Below are 17402 nucleotides of genomic sequence, written 5' to 3'. Positions count from 1 at the left end.
GTCACTGAGCGATATGGTTGTCATATTGCGCACTGCCGCCGACCTCCCCAGCAGGGAAGGTAACACACTAGGCGACGTCGCTCATAGAGCACATCGCCTAGTGTGTACCCACCTTTACTTTCTCTTGAGCACTGATGTTTATATTACTTAAATGTTTTTTACACAACCCTTACAAGGGGTTCCCAACCACGGTTCTCTTGACACACTAAAGGTGGGTACACACTAGGCGATGTGCTCAGTCAGCGACATCGCCTGGTGTTTCCCCTTCCAGGCCGGTCCAACGGTGGACATACACACTGTGCGTTAACGCTAAGTGATATTGCACAGTGAAGTCTTGCTGCAGCTGTCCGGAGCATGCAGCTTTGGACCATGAGTCCAAATTGAGCCGCATGCATGGCCGAGGCTCGTTAGTAACCCCCAGGGCCGTGCATCGCTCGTCGTCAGCTGCACACACACTCAGGAGGGGGGAAATGAGCGATCTAGTTTACTATATCGCTAAGTGTGTATGCACCTTAACAGTCCAGGGGGGTAATTCTGAGTTGATCGCTGAAGGAACTTTGTTAGCAGTTGGGCAAAACCATGGCCCTCATTCCGAGTTGTTCGCTCGTTCTTTTTCATCGCATCGCAGCGATTTTCCGCAAACTGCGCATGCGCAATGTTCGCACTGCGACTGTGCCAAGTAAATTTGCTAAGAAGTTTGGTATTTTACTCACGGCATTACAAGGTTTTTTCTTCATTCTGGTGATCGTTGTGTGATTGACAGGAAGTGGAGGTTTCTGGGCGGAAACTAGCCGTTTTATGGGAGTGTGTGAAAAAACGCTGCCGTTTCTGGGAAAAACGTGGGAGTGGCTGGAGAAACGGTGGAGTGTCTGGGCGAATGCTGGGTGTGTTTGTGACGTCAAACCAGGAACGAAACTGACTGAACTGATCGCAGTGGCAGAGTAAGTGTCGAGCTACTCAGAAACTGCTTAGAAATTTCTATTCGCAATTTTGAGAATCTTTCGTTCGCAATTTTGCTAAGCTAAGATTCACTCCCAGTAGGCGGCGGCTTAGCGTGTGCAATGCTGCTAAAAGCAGCTTGCGAGCGAACAACTCGGAATGAGGGCCCATGTGCACTGCAGGGGAGGCAGATATAACATGTGCAGAGAGAGTTAGATTTGGGTGGGTTATTTTGTTTCTGTGCAGGGTAAATACTGGCTGATTTATTTTTACACTGCAATTTAGTTTGCAGATTGAACTCACCCCACCCAAATCTAACTCTCTCTGCACATGTTATATCTGCCTCCCCTGCAGTGCACATGGTTTTGCCCAACTGCTAACAAAGTTCCTGCTGCGATCAACTTGGAATTACCCCCCAGGTTTTAAAGATAGCTATACTTTAGTACAGGTGACTAAATTAGTACCTCAGTTATTTTGATTTAACCATCTATGCTCAAGCATGGATATCACTAAAACCTGGACTGTCACTGTGCCTTGAGGACAGAGGTTGGGAAACACTGGCTTATACCAGCTACACCATCTATAGTGTTAATTATGATGAATACTGTATTCCATACACTATCCAGTGTATAAAAAGACCAACACGTGTACGTGTGTGTGTGTGTGTGTGTGTGTGTGTGTGTGTGTGTGTGTGTGTGTATATATATATATATATATATATATATATATATATATATCCAGGGTAGGTACTAGGTTCTTCTATCACTCCCCCTGTCTCCCATACTTGCTCCAGTTTTCCGCACAGCAGGAGATTGTTGACTGCATTTGGAAACCCCCCTCTAGAAGTCTTGCGTTTGCCCCTGAAGGTGGGCCCTCTTAGCACTGGGCACAGAAGCAACCTATGGTAATTAGATCCTTGCCCCTGGTCTATGTGGCCTTTTCCCAAATCCTGGCATGTGGAGGGTTGCTAGGAATATCAAAAATGTGAAGGCTGTAATCCTCATTGTAGACCTGAAGTTATCTCATGTTGGTGTCAGTGCATACTTAAGGTATGAGTGTAATATGTCTTATATAACACCTGTAATTGGTGACATCATCTTTAATCCCTGGTGAAACTTTTAAGGGCCTGATTCAGAGATGTACGGTATTGCACAGCTGCAGGGAAGCAGCTGTACTGTACAACTATTATAGTAATTTCTACAGGAGGAGTCTGTATGCATAGCAGATCCCAGTGCTGTGTCCAAAGACGCAGCATCAGATCATCGAACGCAATGTTTGCAGCCCTCGGCCATCTGACTAAGACGAAGCTTACTCAGGCTAGCCGCTGGAACATCTCTGCTGGGACCAGTAAGTCTGCAAAGACGCCAACCATGGGCTTGGCACGCCTACAAAACGGGGGTGATACACACAAGCATGTCAATCATGCTGCGGCTAAGAGAGAAGTTCAAGCAATCACTAAGGACTTGTTCTGCACATGCAGATGGTCTCTGAATTCATTATCTCTTGGCTCATACAGAATGTATAGTGGCCTATTTACTTACAAGCGGTGATAACTATAATTTGTACTGGCAAAGTATCTATAAAAAAAACCTGTTAAATCTGCAGTTTATGAATGAGTTCACCAATGTAGCTGAGCAATCCTTAGATGTCATGGTGATACCGTCCCAGAGTTCAAAGGGTTAACTTACCACTTTCCCAAGGGAAACCATATGTCTGTATTTATTTAATCAGATAACCATCAGGGCAGGTGATAGAAAAGAACTTACCTGGTGCAATGTTTTCAGGGTTCGGCGGGCTTCGAGGATCTGGTGTATTAGGTGGTGTCTGTGGGGCTGTTTGCTGGACAGAATCAGTACACGTTCCTCCAGTTTTCCCATTCTGATTAATCATGTTTTGCTAAAAGTAAGAGTATAATTATTAATTACTGAATATTGTCTGAAACAGGATATTACCAGGATTTTATTTATCAACTTAACAGGGAAATCAAATAAAGGAACAAGAAATTATCACTAAAAGTGATGTTAGTTTTATATATTTGTGCTTACACTGTTCTCATTGTAACATACATTCACGTCTGTGGAACAGCAAATGTGGTTCATTCCAGGCGCTTGGAGGTGAAATAGGCAGTGGTGCTCTGCAACCCAACCCCCAACCCCCCTACCCCCTGTGCTTTCACCACTAACATTCCAGCAGCAATCAGACACTCCCCTCGTTAACCATAAACACTGCAACAGCACCAAGACACCCCACTCCCCATCTGCACATAGACACCCTCCTCATTCACTATTAGCACCCTAGCAGTACTTTGAAACACCTCCCAATGGGACTGCGTATGACTGGTAGGTAGGAGTCAAACTTCCAATAGGAAGCCACTGCTCTGCTCCTGGACTTCCCTCTTAATTTATGCTTGCCATCATCTGTGCCGAAACACCTTCCTTATCCATTAACCTTTTCAAAACAGGTGCCGGCAACCTTCAATGAATTAAATGAAATTAAAGTCCAGAAGCAGAGCATTTGTCTCTCCTGCAGAGGGCCATGTTGGGAGATATGCCAGTGCAGTCTTAAGGACTGGACTGCATCTGGCTCACTGACATTAGCTGAGGTGGTGGATTTTACCCATAAGTAAAATCCGCCACAGATTAGTAGCACGCTGCTGGGCTCTCACATTACACTGCAGACATGGGGTTTGATTTCTCTCCCTTGCAACCTGCCATGTATACAGCTGCATGGAACATCCTCTAGATACACCTGTGCACTGCAACTTTTCCAGTTGCTGTCTGACCCGGCCTCCATGTGTGATGTCATATCATCAGTTACAGCTCTGCTTACCTCCAATAGCTAACGCCTCCCAATAACTGATGCCGTTTATTTACTAAGGGGTCTATTTACTAATGGGTCTATTTATGAAGCAGTGAAAAGTGTGGCGAAGTGAGCCAGGGGAGGTTGCCCATGGCAACCAATCAGTGTTGAGGTAACATTTATAAGTGCATTCTATAAAATTATATGTAGCAGCTGATTGGTTGCCATGGGCAACTTCTCTACTGGCTCACTTCTACACACTTTTCACTGTTCCATGAATAGACGCCTAAGCCTTGGATGGACATAAAGTGGATGGCGATAAGAAATACCAGCCAATCAGCTCCTAACTACCATGTCACAGGCTGTGTTTGAAAAATGACAGTTAGGAGCTGACTGGCTGGTACTTTATCTCCGTCCACTTTATCTCCATCCAAGGCTTAGTAAATAGAACCCTAATAGTATCCCTCCTCGGTATGACTGATTCCACTTGCATGACCTAATGGCTACAAATGCATAGTAGCTCTGCTGGGTCTGAACCCAGAGGTAAAGTTATGCAGTGACAAGAATATCTACTTGTTAGGGCCATAATGAGGGGCTTGATAAATATTAAGTTTAAGTGCCCACTACTGAAATGCTGATTGTGATACAGAATACAATACATGAAGATTAAACATATTCATTCCTTATGTCACACAAACTGTTCAGTAAGAATTTAATTCTTGTCACCACAACGTACACAGCTCATGCCCGCCAGCCTAGGAGACTGCATACATCTGCATATGGCCGACTTAAACATTTCAGACATCCATTATTTGGCTACTGGATACACTTCTTATTCTCTGTTCTTACCTTATGCTCTATAGACACTGAAATTTGTGAAGATGTGGATCTAAAATACAGCATAATTCATACTTACATACTTTTGAAAAAGCATTTCAGGGAGATTGTGAAAGTAACACCTATCAGTGCGGACGTGAACTGCTACATCTGACAGGCGTATCGTGAAAATAACTTACATCCACATGTAAATGATCCCCAAAGTTAGTAAGATCTACTTGTTGAAGAAAAGACTGATATTTTGCAGGATTTTTTTTGTGTATTGTGTTTTACAAGAGGTTCCATATACTGTAAGTGGCCACAAGAAACCTTTACAATGCATGTAGCCATAGGGATCATTGTGCCTTATAACCAATACAGGGAAATGGCACTGATGATCCCATTTGAATGTATGTATCTCTGATTTCTCTTTTTTTCAGGGAGATTGAGGGACTAGTCAGGGAGTGAGGGAGATTGCTACTATTTCAGGGAGTCTCCTGCATAATGAGGGAGGGTAGGCAACTATGGCATAATTCAGAGGTTCCCAAACTGTGTGCCGTGGCTCCCTGGGGTGCCTCGGGACACTTGCAGGGGTGCCCTGGGTTGGTGGTCCAGGACCAGTTCAAATTATTCATGGTCAATATAATAGGCAAAACCAGTACTGGTGGCTGCCAGTCATAAAATATGTGGCCAAACAGAAGTAAATCTTGTCCCTCACCACACAACTGACCCTAAGGATGACATATAAACGTGATCTACTTAATGTAATATTTCTTTCTAAATTTCTCAATAAGAAATGTTTGGCCTAGGGGTGCCGTGAAAAAAATTCTGATATTCTAGGGCACCGTGATTCAAAAAAGTTTGGAAACCACTGGCATAATTGTTTGTTATCTGCAGTGGTCAGACCGTGTTAGGTGCTGTGTAGGTAGTAATTGAACTGTATTATGATAGTGCACAGTGATTAGGTCATAGCGAGTAGGCATAGTGCTTACGATCTGTACAGAGTGTTTTACAAGTATATTTTGATTATGTCATGTTGTTAGGTGTAGCAATATCAGCATGTCCCTGGAATTTGTTTTCAAACATGGCAAGTATGGGGAAGAGAGGGAGAGGTGGTGAGAAGCGGAAGAATCTGTGCTTGTGATCCTGCCTGGGAGTAATAGTTGGAGCCACCTCATAATGATGTCAGTAAAGCTACTTTCAGGACATGTTACATGCCATTATATAACAGTCTTACTGTATGATATCACATCTGCACCCAAGTCAAACTGAATGTTCTTTTTCTAATGGTTTATTCACATTACATAGCGTTCAACATAGTCACTGGATATGTACATGATACAGTTGTATTTTACTACTTAGCCATCAAATTTATAGAACAATGAAGAGGAGATGTATCAAACCTATGAAGGAGATAAAGTAGAGAAGTTGCCCTAAGTAACCAATCAGTTGCTTAGTATCATTTATTTCGCACAATCTATACTGCATTTACTGCTGGGTACCAGTAATATTGGGGGTGAACATTTACAGGCTGCTATTTATAATGGTGGCTAAGGGGCACATTTATCAAGGATTGCATATTGAATGTGATCTGGGCTGGATCTTACCACCCAGGATCGCATTGCAATATGTGATCCTATCGGGTGAATGTATCACCCGGCACCTGCACCTGCAATGCACTGAGGCTTTTCCTGCGGAGGGTTCCCGTGCAAACCAGCCGAATCTACTTTTCACTAGTGATGAACGGGTTCGGATCCTCGGGATCCGAACCCGCCCGAACTTCACCTTTTTTTGCACGGGTCCGAGCAACTCGGATCCTCCCGCCTTGCTCGGTTAACCCGAGCTCGCCCGAACGTCATCATCCCGTGGTCGGATTCTCGCGAGATTCGTATTCTATATAAGGAGCCGTGCGTCACCGCCATTTTTCACTCGTGCATTTGAGATGATCGTATGAGGACGTGGCTGGCGTCCTCTCAGTTTCTTTGTTCAGTGTGCTGCAAATATCTGTGCTCAGTGTGCTGCAAATATCTGTGCTCAGTGTGCTGCAAATATCTGTGCTCAGTGTGCTGCAAATATCTGTGCTCAGTGTGCTCAAGTGCAAATATCTACGTTCTCTGCCTGAAAAACGCTCCATATCAGTGCTCAGTGTGCTGCAAATATCTCTGCTCAGTGTGCTAATTGCTTTATTGTGGGGACTGGGGACCAGCAGTATTATATAGTAGGAGGACAGTGCAGAGTTTTTCTGACCAGTGACCACCAGTATTATACGTTCTCTGCCTGAAAAACGCTCCATATCTGTACTGCATTGTAGTATATAGTAGGAGGACAGTGCATAATTTTGCTGACCAGTGACCACCAGTATATATATAATATATAGCAGTACGGTACAGAAGGCCACTGCTCTACCTACCTCTGTGTCGTCAAGTATACTATCCATCCATACCTGTGGTGCATTTCAGTTTTGCACAGTTTGCTGACCCCCAGTATATAATATATAGCAGTACGGTACAGAAGGCCACTGCTCTACCTACCTCTGTGTCGTCAAGTATACTATCCATCCATACCTGTGGTGCATTTCAGTTTTGCACAATTTGCTGACCACCAGTATATATAATATATAGCAGTACGGTACAGTAGGCCACTGCTCTACCTACCTCTGTGTCGTCAAGTATACTATCCATCCATACCTGTGGTGCATTTCAGTTTTGCACAGTTTGCTGACCACCAGTATATATAATATATAGCAGTACGGTACAGTAAGCCACTGCTCTACCTACCTCTGTGTCATCAAGTATACTATCCATCCATACCTGTGGTGCATTTCAGTTTTGCACAGTTTGCTGACCACCAGTATATAATATATAGCAGTACGGTACAGAAAGCCACTGCTCTACCTACCTCTGTGTCGTCAAGTATACTATCCATCAGGGACGTGCGGTGAGCTAAATGGCTCAAGAGGCACTGGTTAACCCCAGAGCCAGAATTCCATGCAATATATGAGCCAAAGGGTACATCTGGGCATTATACACAGGTGCAGCATTATAAACTCCTGAAAATCTGGTGAGTTTTGATCAGAGATGTGCAGAAAAGATAAGCAGGTGAGGCACTGCCTCCCCTGCCATAGACTTTTTACTCCAGAGTTTGGGCAATAAAAATTATTAGAATAATGCTAAGAAGATATTTCAAACAAATTATTAGTATTTTTCATATACTTTATTCAGTCAAAACTCTGGTTTAAACGTAAGTATGACAGGAAAGGCTCTGCCTTACCTGCCTCACCCCACTGCACGTCACTGCTATCCATCCATACCTGTGGTGCATTTCAGTTTTGCACAGTTTGCTGACCACCAGTATATAATATATAGCAGTACGGTAGAGTAGGCCACTGCTCTACCTACCTCTGTGTCGTCAAGTATACTATCCATCCATACCTGTGGTGCATTTCAGTTTTGCACAGTTTGCTGACCACCAGTATATAATATATAGCAGTACGGTACAGTAGGCCACTGCTCTACCTACCTCTGTGTCGTCAAGTATACTATCCATCCATACCTGTGGTGCATTTCAGTTGTGCGCAGTATATTATAGTAGTAGGCCATTGCTATTGATACTGGCATATAATTCCACACATTAAAAAATGGAGAACAAAAATGTGGAGGGTAAAATAGGGAAAGATCAAGATCCACTTCCACCTCGTGCTGAAGCTGCTGCCACTAGTCATGGGCGAGACGATGAAATGCCATCAACGTCGTCTGCCAAGGCCGATGCCCAATGTCATAGTAGAGAGCATGTAAAATCCAAAAATCAAAAGTTCAGTAAAATGACCCAAAAATCAAAATTAAAATCATCTGAGGAGAAGAGTAAACTTGCCAATATGCCATTTACGACACAGAGTGGCAAGGAACGGCTGAGGCCCTCTCCTATGTTCCTCATGACTAGTGGGTCAGCTTCACATGAGGATGGAAGCACTCATCCTCCTGCTAGAAAACTTAAAAGACTTAAGATGGCAAAAGCACAGCAAAGAACTGTGCGTTCTTCTAAATCACAAATCCCCAAGGAGAGTCCAATTGTGTCGGTTGCGATGCCTGACCTTCCCAACACTGGACGGGAAGAGGTGGCGCCTTCCACCATTTGCACGCCCCCTGCAAGTGCTGGAAGGAGCACCCGCAGTCCAGTTCCTGATAGTCAAGTTGAAGATGTCACTGTTGAAGTACACCAGGATGAGGATATGGGTGTTGCTGGCGCTGGGGAGGAAATTGACAAGGAGGATTCTGATGGTGAGGTGGTTTGTTTAAGTCAGGCACCCAGAGAGACACCTGTTGTCCGTGGGACGAATATTGCCATTGACATGCCTGGTCAAAATACAAAAAAGTCACCTCTTCGGTGTGGAATTATTTCAACAGAAATGCGGAAAACTGGTGTCAAGCCGTGTGTTGCCTTTGTCAAGCTGTAATAAGTAGGGGTAAGGACGTTAACCACCTAGGAACATCCTCCCTTATACGTCACCTGGAGCGCATTCATTAGAAGTCATTGACAAGTTCAAAAACTTTGGGTGACAGCGGAAGCAGTCCACTGCCAACTAAATCCCTTCCTCTTGTAACCAAGCTCCTGCAAACCACACCACCAACTCCCTCAGTGTCAATTTCCCCCATAGACAGGAAAGCCAATAGTCCTGCAGGCCATGTCACTGTCAAGTCTGACGAGTCCTCACCTGCCTGGGATTCATCCTTGAGTGTAACGCCTACTGCTGCTGGCGCTGCTGTTGTTGCTACTGGGAGTAGATCGTCATCCCAGAGAGGAAGTCTGAAGACCACTTGTACTACTTCCAGTAAGCAATTGACTGTCCAACAGTCCTTTGCGAGGAAGATGAAATATCACAGCAGTCATCCTGCTGCAAAGAGGATAACTCAGGCCTTGGCAGCCTGGGTGGTGAGAAACGTGTTTCCGGTATCCACTGTTAATTCACAGGGAACTAGAGAATTGATTGAGGTACTGTGTCCCCGGTACCAAATACCATCTAGGTTCCATTTCTCTAGGCAGGCGATACCGAAAATGTACACAGACGTCAGAAAAAGAGTCACCAGTGTCCTAAAAAATGCAGTTGTACCCAATGTCCACTTAACCATGGACATGTGGACAAGTGAAGCAGGGCAGACTCAGGACTATATGACTGTGACAGCCCACTGGGTAGATGTATTGCCTCCCGCAGCAAGAACAGCAGCGGCGGCACCAGTAGCAGCATCTCACAAACGCCAACTCGTTTCTAGGCAGGCTACGCTTTGTACCACCGCTTTCCATAAAAGGCATACAGCTGACAACCTCTTACGGAAACTGAGAAACATCATCACAGAATGGCTTACCCCAATTGGACTCTCCTGGGGATTTGTGACAACGGACAACGCCACCAATATTGTGCGTGCATTACATCTGGGCAAATTCCAGCACGTCCCATGTTTTGCACATACATTGAATTTGGTGGTGCAGAATTATTTAAAAAATGACAGGGGCGTGCAAGAGATGCTGTCGTTGGCCCGAAGAATTGCGGGCCACTTTCGGCATTCAGCCACCGCGTGCCGAAGACTGGAGCACCAGCAAACACTCCTGAACCTGCCCTGCCATCATCTGAAGTAAGAGGTGGTAACGAGGTGGAATTCAACCCTCTATATGCTTCAGAGGATGGAGGAGCAGCAAAAGGCCATTCAAGCCTATACAGCTACCTACGATATAGGCAAAGGAGGGGGAATGCACCTGACTCAAGCGCAGTGGAGAATGATTTCAACGTTGTGCAAGGTTCTGCAACCCTTTGAACTTGCCACACGTGAAGTCAGTTCAGACACTGCCAGCCTGAGTCAGGTCATTCCCCTCATCAGGCTTTTGCAGAAGAAGCTGGAGACATTGAAGGAGGAGCTAAAACAGAGCGATTCCGCTAGGCATGTGGGACTTGTGGATGGAGCCCTTAATTCGCGTAATCAGGATTCACGGGTGGTCAATCTGTTGAAATCAGAGCACTACATTTTGGCCACTGTGCTCGATCCTAGATTTAAAACCTACGTTGTATCTCTCTTTCCAGCACACACAAGTCTGCAGAGGTTCAAAGCCCTGCTGGTGAGAAAATTGTCAAGTCAAGCGGAACGTGACACTTCAACAGCTCCTCCTTCACATTCTCCCGGAACTGGGGCTGCGAGGAAAAGGCTAAGAATTCCGAGCCCACCCACTGGCGGTGATGCAGGGCAGTCAGGAGCAAGTGTTGACATCTGGTCCGGACTGAAGGACCTGCCAACGATTACTGACATGTCGTCTGCTGTCACTGCATATGATTCTGTCACCATTGAAAGAATGGTGGAGGATTATATGAGTGACAGCATCCAAGTAGGCACGTCAGACAGTCCGTACGTATACTGGCAGGAAAAAGAGGCAATTTGGAGGCCCTTGCACAAACTGGCTTTATTTTACCTAAGTTGCCCCCCCTCCAGTGTGTACTCCGAAAGAGTGTTTAGTGCAGCCGCTCACCTTGTCTGCAATCGGCGTACGAGGTTACTTCCAGAAAATGTGGAGAAGATGATGTTCATCAAAATAAATTATAATCAATTCCTCCGTGGAGACATTCACCAGCAATTGCCTCCAGAAAGTACACAGGGCCCTGATATGGTGGATTCCAGTGGGGACGAATTAATAATCTGTGAGGAGGGGGATGTACACAGTGAAAGGGGTGAGGAATCGGACGATGAGGAGGAGGTGGACATCTTGCCTCTGTAGAGCCAGTTTGTGCAAGGAGAGATTGATTGCTTCTTTTTTGGTGGGGGCCCAAACCAACCAGTCATTTCAGTCACAGTTGTGTGGCAGACCCTGTCGCTGAAATGATGGGTTTGTTAAAGTGTGCATGTCCTCAGGGCCGGTGCTAGGGTGTTCGGCGCCCTCCTGCAACCTATCAATTTTGCGCCTATCTACAAATACAAATGTGACCGATCTCATCCTCAGAGCTGTAACTAGACATTTTGGTGCCCCCCACTTCCCTCAAGATCCATAAATATACGGTCATAAAAAAATTACCGAAAATATAGGGACGTAAAATAATTATGATGCACAGTGGTCAACACTATTCAAAATGACACCACACAATAGTACCACTTATATACATTACGCCAGGTAGTGCCCCTTATATTCATTACGCCAGATACAGCCCCCTGTTACATATTGCACCAGGTAGATCCAGTCACACATTATTCCAGGTAGAGCGCCCTTTTACACACTGAGCCAGGTAGTTCCCTTTTACACTTTGCGCCAGGTAGAGCACCCTTTTACACATGCCACTTCCCCCAGCAGGGGGAAGAGCCAAAAATATAGGGGCCACAGAATAGTAACAATTCACATTACACTGCACAGTAGTATCCGTTAGTCACATTACACTGCACAGTAGTGTTCGCTTGTCACATTACACCACACAGTAGTGTCCGTCAGTCACATTACACCTCATAGTAGTGTCCGTTAGTCACATTACACCGCATAGTAGTGTCCGTTAGTCACATTACACTGCACAGTAGTGTTCGCTAGTCACATTAAACCACACAGTAGCGTCCGTCAGTCACATTACACCGCATAGTAGCGTCCGTTAGTCACATTACACCGCATAGTAGTGTCCGTTAGTCACATTACACTGCATAGTAATGTCCGTTAGTCACATTACACCTCATAGTAGTGTCCGTTAGTCACATTGCACCTCATAGTAGTGTCCGTTAGTCACATTACACCTCAGAGTAGTGTCCATTAGTCACATTACACCGCACAGTAGTGTCCGTTAGTCACATTACACCGCACAGTAGTGTCCGTTAGTCACATTACACCGCACAGTAGTGTCCGTTAGTCACATTACACCTCATAGTAGTGTCCTTTAGTCACATTACACCGCTCAGTAGTGTCCGCTAGTCACATTACACTGCATAGTAATGTCCGTTAATCACATTACAACCTCATAGTAGTGTCCGTTAGTCACATTACACCTCATAGTAGTGTCCGTTAGTCACATTACACCGCATAGTAGTGTCCGTTAGTCACATTACACCGCAAAGTAGTGTCCGTTAGTCACATTACACCGCACAGTAGTGTCTGTTAGTCACATTACACTGCACAGTAGTGTCCGCTAGTCACATTACACCGCACAGTAGTGTCCATTAGTCACATTACACCGCACAGTAGTGTCCGCTAGTCACATTACACTGTGCAGAGATGAACGTAGATCCGGATGCGTATGCAGCGATCTGCATTCATCTCTGAATTACCCCCTATGCCAGGTACAGCCCTCATTTCCTCCACAGTGCGGCCCCGGTACCTGCAGGAGGTCCCGGCTCGGGCGCTGCTCCTCCTCTTCCTTCTTCTCCGGTTTCTCACAGGATCCGTTACTCCAGTGGCTCTGTAGGATGTTGTCAGTGACCCCGAGAGGGGGAGGGAGTGGGTACTAATTACTTGGGCCTGGGACTGATGGAGGGGCCCAGAGGGGCCCTGGTCCCCTGCACTCCCAACCCCCTCCCACCTTACTGGGCAGCAGCAGCAGCTCTCATGTTGGCAGCACAGCACATGCTGCAGTGTGCTGTGCTGCAGTGGGGCAGAGAGGCTGCTGCTATTGTTATTGTTCCTGTATGGGTGAGTGGATTGTGATCACAGTGATCACACTCCCCCCTCGAATTGACCCCGGCTGAGGGGCTGAGGTCTGGGGGCTCAGGGACTACACCTACCCTGCTCTGTACAGCAAATACTGTTTTCTAAAAGATTTTTCCTATAAAGGGGCGTGGACACGGCTCCCGCGATTAGGCCACGCCCCCAACCCGCTAGGCAACTCTGGATGTCAGTGGCAGCGGCGCTGTGTGTGGGCCTAGGCCGCACACTGCGTGCACGCTGTCTGGGGAGGAGGAGAAGGGGGGTGAGCCGCGCTGCTCGCTGCCAGCGCCGCTACCTGTCATCAAGTGTGACAGGCGCAGCGGCAGCTGGCAGCAGCAGGGATGCAGAGCAGGGAAAGGCTAAGCGCCTCTTCAGTTTGGCGCCTCCCTGCACTGCATCCCTTTGCTGAGCGGTAAGCGCCGGCTCTGCATGTCCTGTTTATACAACATAAGGGTGGGTGGGAGGGCCCAAGGACAATTCCATCTTGCACCTCTTTTTTCTTTCATTTTTCTTTGCATCATGTGCTGTTTGGGGACTATTTTTGGAAGTGCCATCCTGTCTGACACTGCAGTGCCACTCCTAGATGGGCTAGATGTTTGTGTCGGCCACTTGTGTCGCTTAGCTTAGCCATCCAGCGACCTTGGTGCACCTCTTTTTTTCTTTGCATAATGTGCTGTTTGGGGACTATTTTTTGGAAGTGCCATCCTGTCTGACACTGCAGTGCCACTCGTAGATGGGCCAGGTGTTTGTGTCGGTCACTTGGGTCGCTTAGCTTAGTCACACAGCTACCTCATTGCGCCTCTTTTTTTCTTTGCATCATGTGCTGTTTGGGGACTATTTTTTGGAAGTGCCATTCTGTCTGACACTGCAGTGCCACTCCTAGATGGGCCAGGTGTTTGTGTCGGCCACTTGGGTCGCTTAGCTTAGTCATCCAGCGACCTCGGTGCAAATTTTAGGACTAAAAATAATATTGTGAGGTGTAAGGTGTTCAGAATAGACTGGAAATGAGTGGAAATTATGGTTATTGAGGTTAATAATATTATGGGATCAAAATGACCCCCAAATTCTATGATTTAAGCTGTTTTTGTAAAAAAAACACCCGAATCCAAAATACACCCGAATCCGACAAAAAAATTTCAGGGAGGTTTTGCCAAAATGCGTCCGAATCCAAAACACGGCAGCGGAACCGAATACAAAACCAAAACACAAAACCCGAAAAATTTCCGGTGCACATCACTACTTTTCACGATATGTAGCCCATAGACTACAATGGGCTATCGCAATCAAAAGATTGCTGTATCTGCAGGGGGCAATATCGGGAATGACTGATATATCGGGCAGCATCGCATCCCCCATAGAAACCTATGGGGCATGTGGCTGCGGCCGGAAATGGAGGGATCACAGCAGATATCGCCGATACCTGCTGTGATCCCTCCTTTGTACATTACAGGGATGCTTAATATTTGCGACTAGCCGCTGAAAATTGTGTTTTCTGGGGCATAACTGCAAATATTATTTCTGAAATGGGCCCCTAAGAGCTTTAGAGGATTCCTGTTGAACATAAATATGTTCATAGCAAATAGTTGAATTTAAAATAAGATTATTAGTGCAAAGTAGTGCTCAGAATATTATATGTCACACAATAAAGCAGCCGTCATTTGATACTGAATGTTGAGGGACAGTGACACCGGGTGGTCTTCAGTTTGCCGGCTGTCGGGATCCTGGCACACAGTATACCAGCGCCGGAATCCCGACAGCCGGCATTCCGACACTTTTTCTCCCACAACCCCCTGGAGGGAGAATAAATAGCGTGGCGCGTGTAGCGCGCCACTGTGCCTGCAGTGTGGTGAGCGCAGCGAGCCCACAAGGGGCTCATTTGTGCTCGCCACGCTGTCGGTATGCCGGCCGTCGGGATTCCGGCGCCAGTATGCTGGTCGCCAGGAGGCATACCATACTACACCCATGACACCAATTATGTTACATGTTAGTACCAGAAACCTGCCTGTGATTAGGCACCTGAATGGCGTGCGCAGAGGCAGATCTACTATGAAACTAATGAAGCTTAAACTTCAGGGCCCCTAATCCCGGAGGGGCCTATATTCACCTATTGTTTTTATGTACTTATGGTTATAGCTAGTCACCAATAACACCATGACAACCAGGCTTAGTACAGCATAGCTACTATTACAGCTTGGATGTGCATCGCTTAGTACCACGGGAGGTGCTGGGAGTTGTAGTCTAGCCATGGGATTTCCGCTCTGTAAATAGTGTGTAATGTGTATCCATTTTAAACAACAATTCCTCACAGCCTGCAGAACTTCACTTTGTGACATTCCCAGGAATGGAGGAGCCTGAGAGGGCCCGTCCTAGGAAGGAGGCTGGGAGCAATGAAAGGTGAGAAGGAGCCCAGGACTAGGAAAGGTCTAATAATGTACTTTTGCTGGTGCTGAGCAGTGTCTGCTCTCAGTTGTTTATTGAAAGGGGGAGGAGTGCTGCGAAGTGATTACTGAAGGGAGGTGCTGTTAGGGGATTATTTAAGAGGCGGGAGTGCTGTGAGAGGTAGACATTAAAGGGGGGAGGGGGTGCTGTGCCTCACAGGTTCTCGCTCTGTAACCCACCACATCTGCCCCGCCAGAGGTGCCGATTTATGTTTTAGCTGGTGGGTGCTCAAGCTTGTGGCGCCCATTGTTGAGGGGCCATGGCCTTGCTAAAATGGGTGTGGCTTTGCAGGAATTACTACCTTACACCCCAGTTTTTGACCCTGCATCAACAGACCTCGGCCAACACAGGGAAAACAATAAATGACACCATATTAAGCCCCACACAGTAATGCCCCTTGCACTATATTATGCCCCACACCGCAATGCCTGTGATACATTATGCCCTACAGTAAAGCTTCTAATTACTTTTAAATTACCTGTTCGTTGCCAGGGGTTTCATGCGCTGGGTGTCATGCTCGTTGCCAGGGATTTCATTGGCAGGGTGTCTTGCTCGTTGCCAGGGGTGTCTTGCTCTAGGATTCATGCTCATTGCTAGGGATTTCATGCACTGGGATGGGTATCATGCTCGTTGCCAAGGGAAATGCTCGTTGCCAGGGGTGTGTAATGCTAGTAGCCAGGGGTAATGCTAGTTGCCAGGGGTAACGCTAGTTGCATTACAGATGAGTTTAATGTCAGCTATGGATTAATGTGTATAAATTAAATTAACTATAACTCCCTATTGTGCAGAAACTGATTCATTTTTAATACAGATTATCTTAATAAGGCTTTTAACTGCTTATGTCACATAAGAAGTTTAAAAGCCTTATTAAGATCATCTGTATTAAAATAAGTTATGTGTATTTTCTTTTAACATAAATATCCCTTTACATCAGGCAGAGGTGCCAATTTATGGCTCCATCAGACATTCTCTTCAGCAGCAGAAGTCCTGCTGCGTGTGTGTGTTGGTAGATGGGAGGACAGCGCAGGGTGGGCGGACGCAGGAGGACAGCATAGGGCGGTGGGATGACAGAAAAGGGCAGGTGGGAGGGAGCGGTGTGTGACGTCAGCACCTTTCTTCGCGAGCTGGCCTATCTGCGGACGGGAGAACAGCGCATAACAGAAGGGAGGGAGCGCAGTGACGTCAGCACGTTACATCGTGAGCCGGCCAGAGGATGAAGATGGGTGGGCTAGCTGTGTGCCCAGCCACCCACACAAGTAAGTGCCTAGAACTGGTAGGTGCTTGAAAGTTTCCATGGATGCTCGGGCCCGTGAGCACCCACGGAATCGGCATCCATTTGCCCTGCAGACTTTCTCACCCTGTCACCCACCACATCTGCTCCTGCAGAACTCCACTCCACCACCTTGTTCTCCACCATTTCAGCCTCAAAGTCCTTTCAAGGGCAGTGAGGCCCTATGGACCTTGTTGGATGTTGCCCTATTGTTACTGGTGGTTGTGAAGGGGCCCCCATATCAGTTCACGTTTCACTCAGTGAACTCGGTTTCAGGGCCCCAAAAATGTATGTCTGCCACTTGATGTGTGTGGCCTATGAATGGTCTTATTGATCTCATGCTGGCTAAATAAATCCTTTTTTTTTTTTTTTTTTTTAAGATTATAACTACATAATAAAACACTATTCATCTAATTTCTCCAAAGTGTAAAAGCATTAATGACAGTGAAGTCACACTTCCCATTACTAAGGCTCGATGGAAAAAAGT

The 17402-nt window shown here is 46.3% G+C and overlaps 1 protein-coding gene across 4 annotated transcripts in view; it reads right to left on the bottom strand.

Moving 5' to 3' along the window:
• The window catches only part of MYOZ2 (myozenin 2), a 140744-nt gene that overhangs the window by 25262 nt on the left and 98080 nt on the right, over positions 1-17402 (bottom strand). For all 4 annotated transcript variants that reach the window (XM_063920232.1, XM_063920233.1, XM_063920231.1 and 1 more), the window contains one exon: positions 2706-2835. In XM_063920232.1, coding sequence (XP_063776302.1) covers positions 2706-2835 — 130 coding nt within the window. The remainder of the gene's footprint in view (positions 1-2705; positions 2836-17402) is intronic.

This window comes from Pseudophryne corroboree, chromosome 1 (assembly GCF_028390025.1).
Source record: "Pseudophryne corroboree isolate aPseCor3 chromosome 1, aPseCor3.hap2, whole genome shotgun sequence".
Lineage (NCBI taxonomy): Eukaryota > Metazoa > Chordata > Amphibia > Anura > Myobatrachidae > Pseudophryne > Pseudophryne corroboree.
This window is presented reverse-complemented; position numbering and strand designations above follow the sequence as displayed.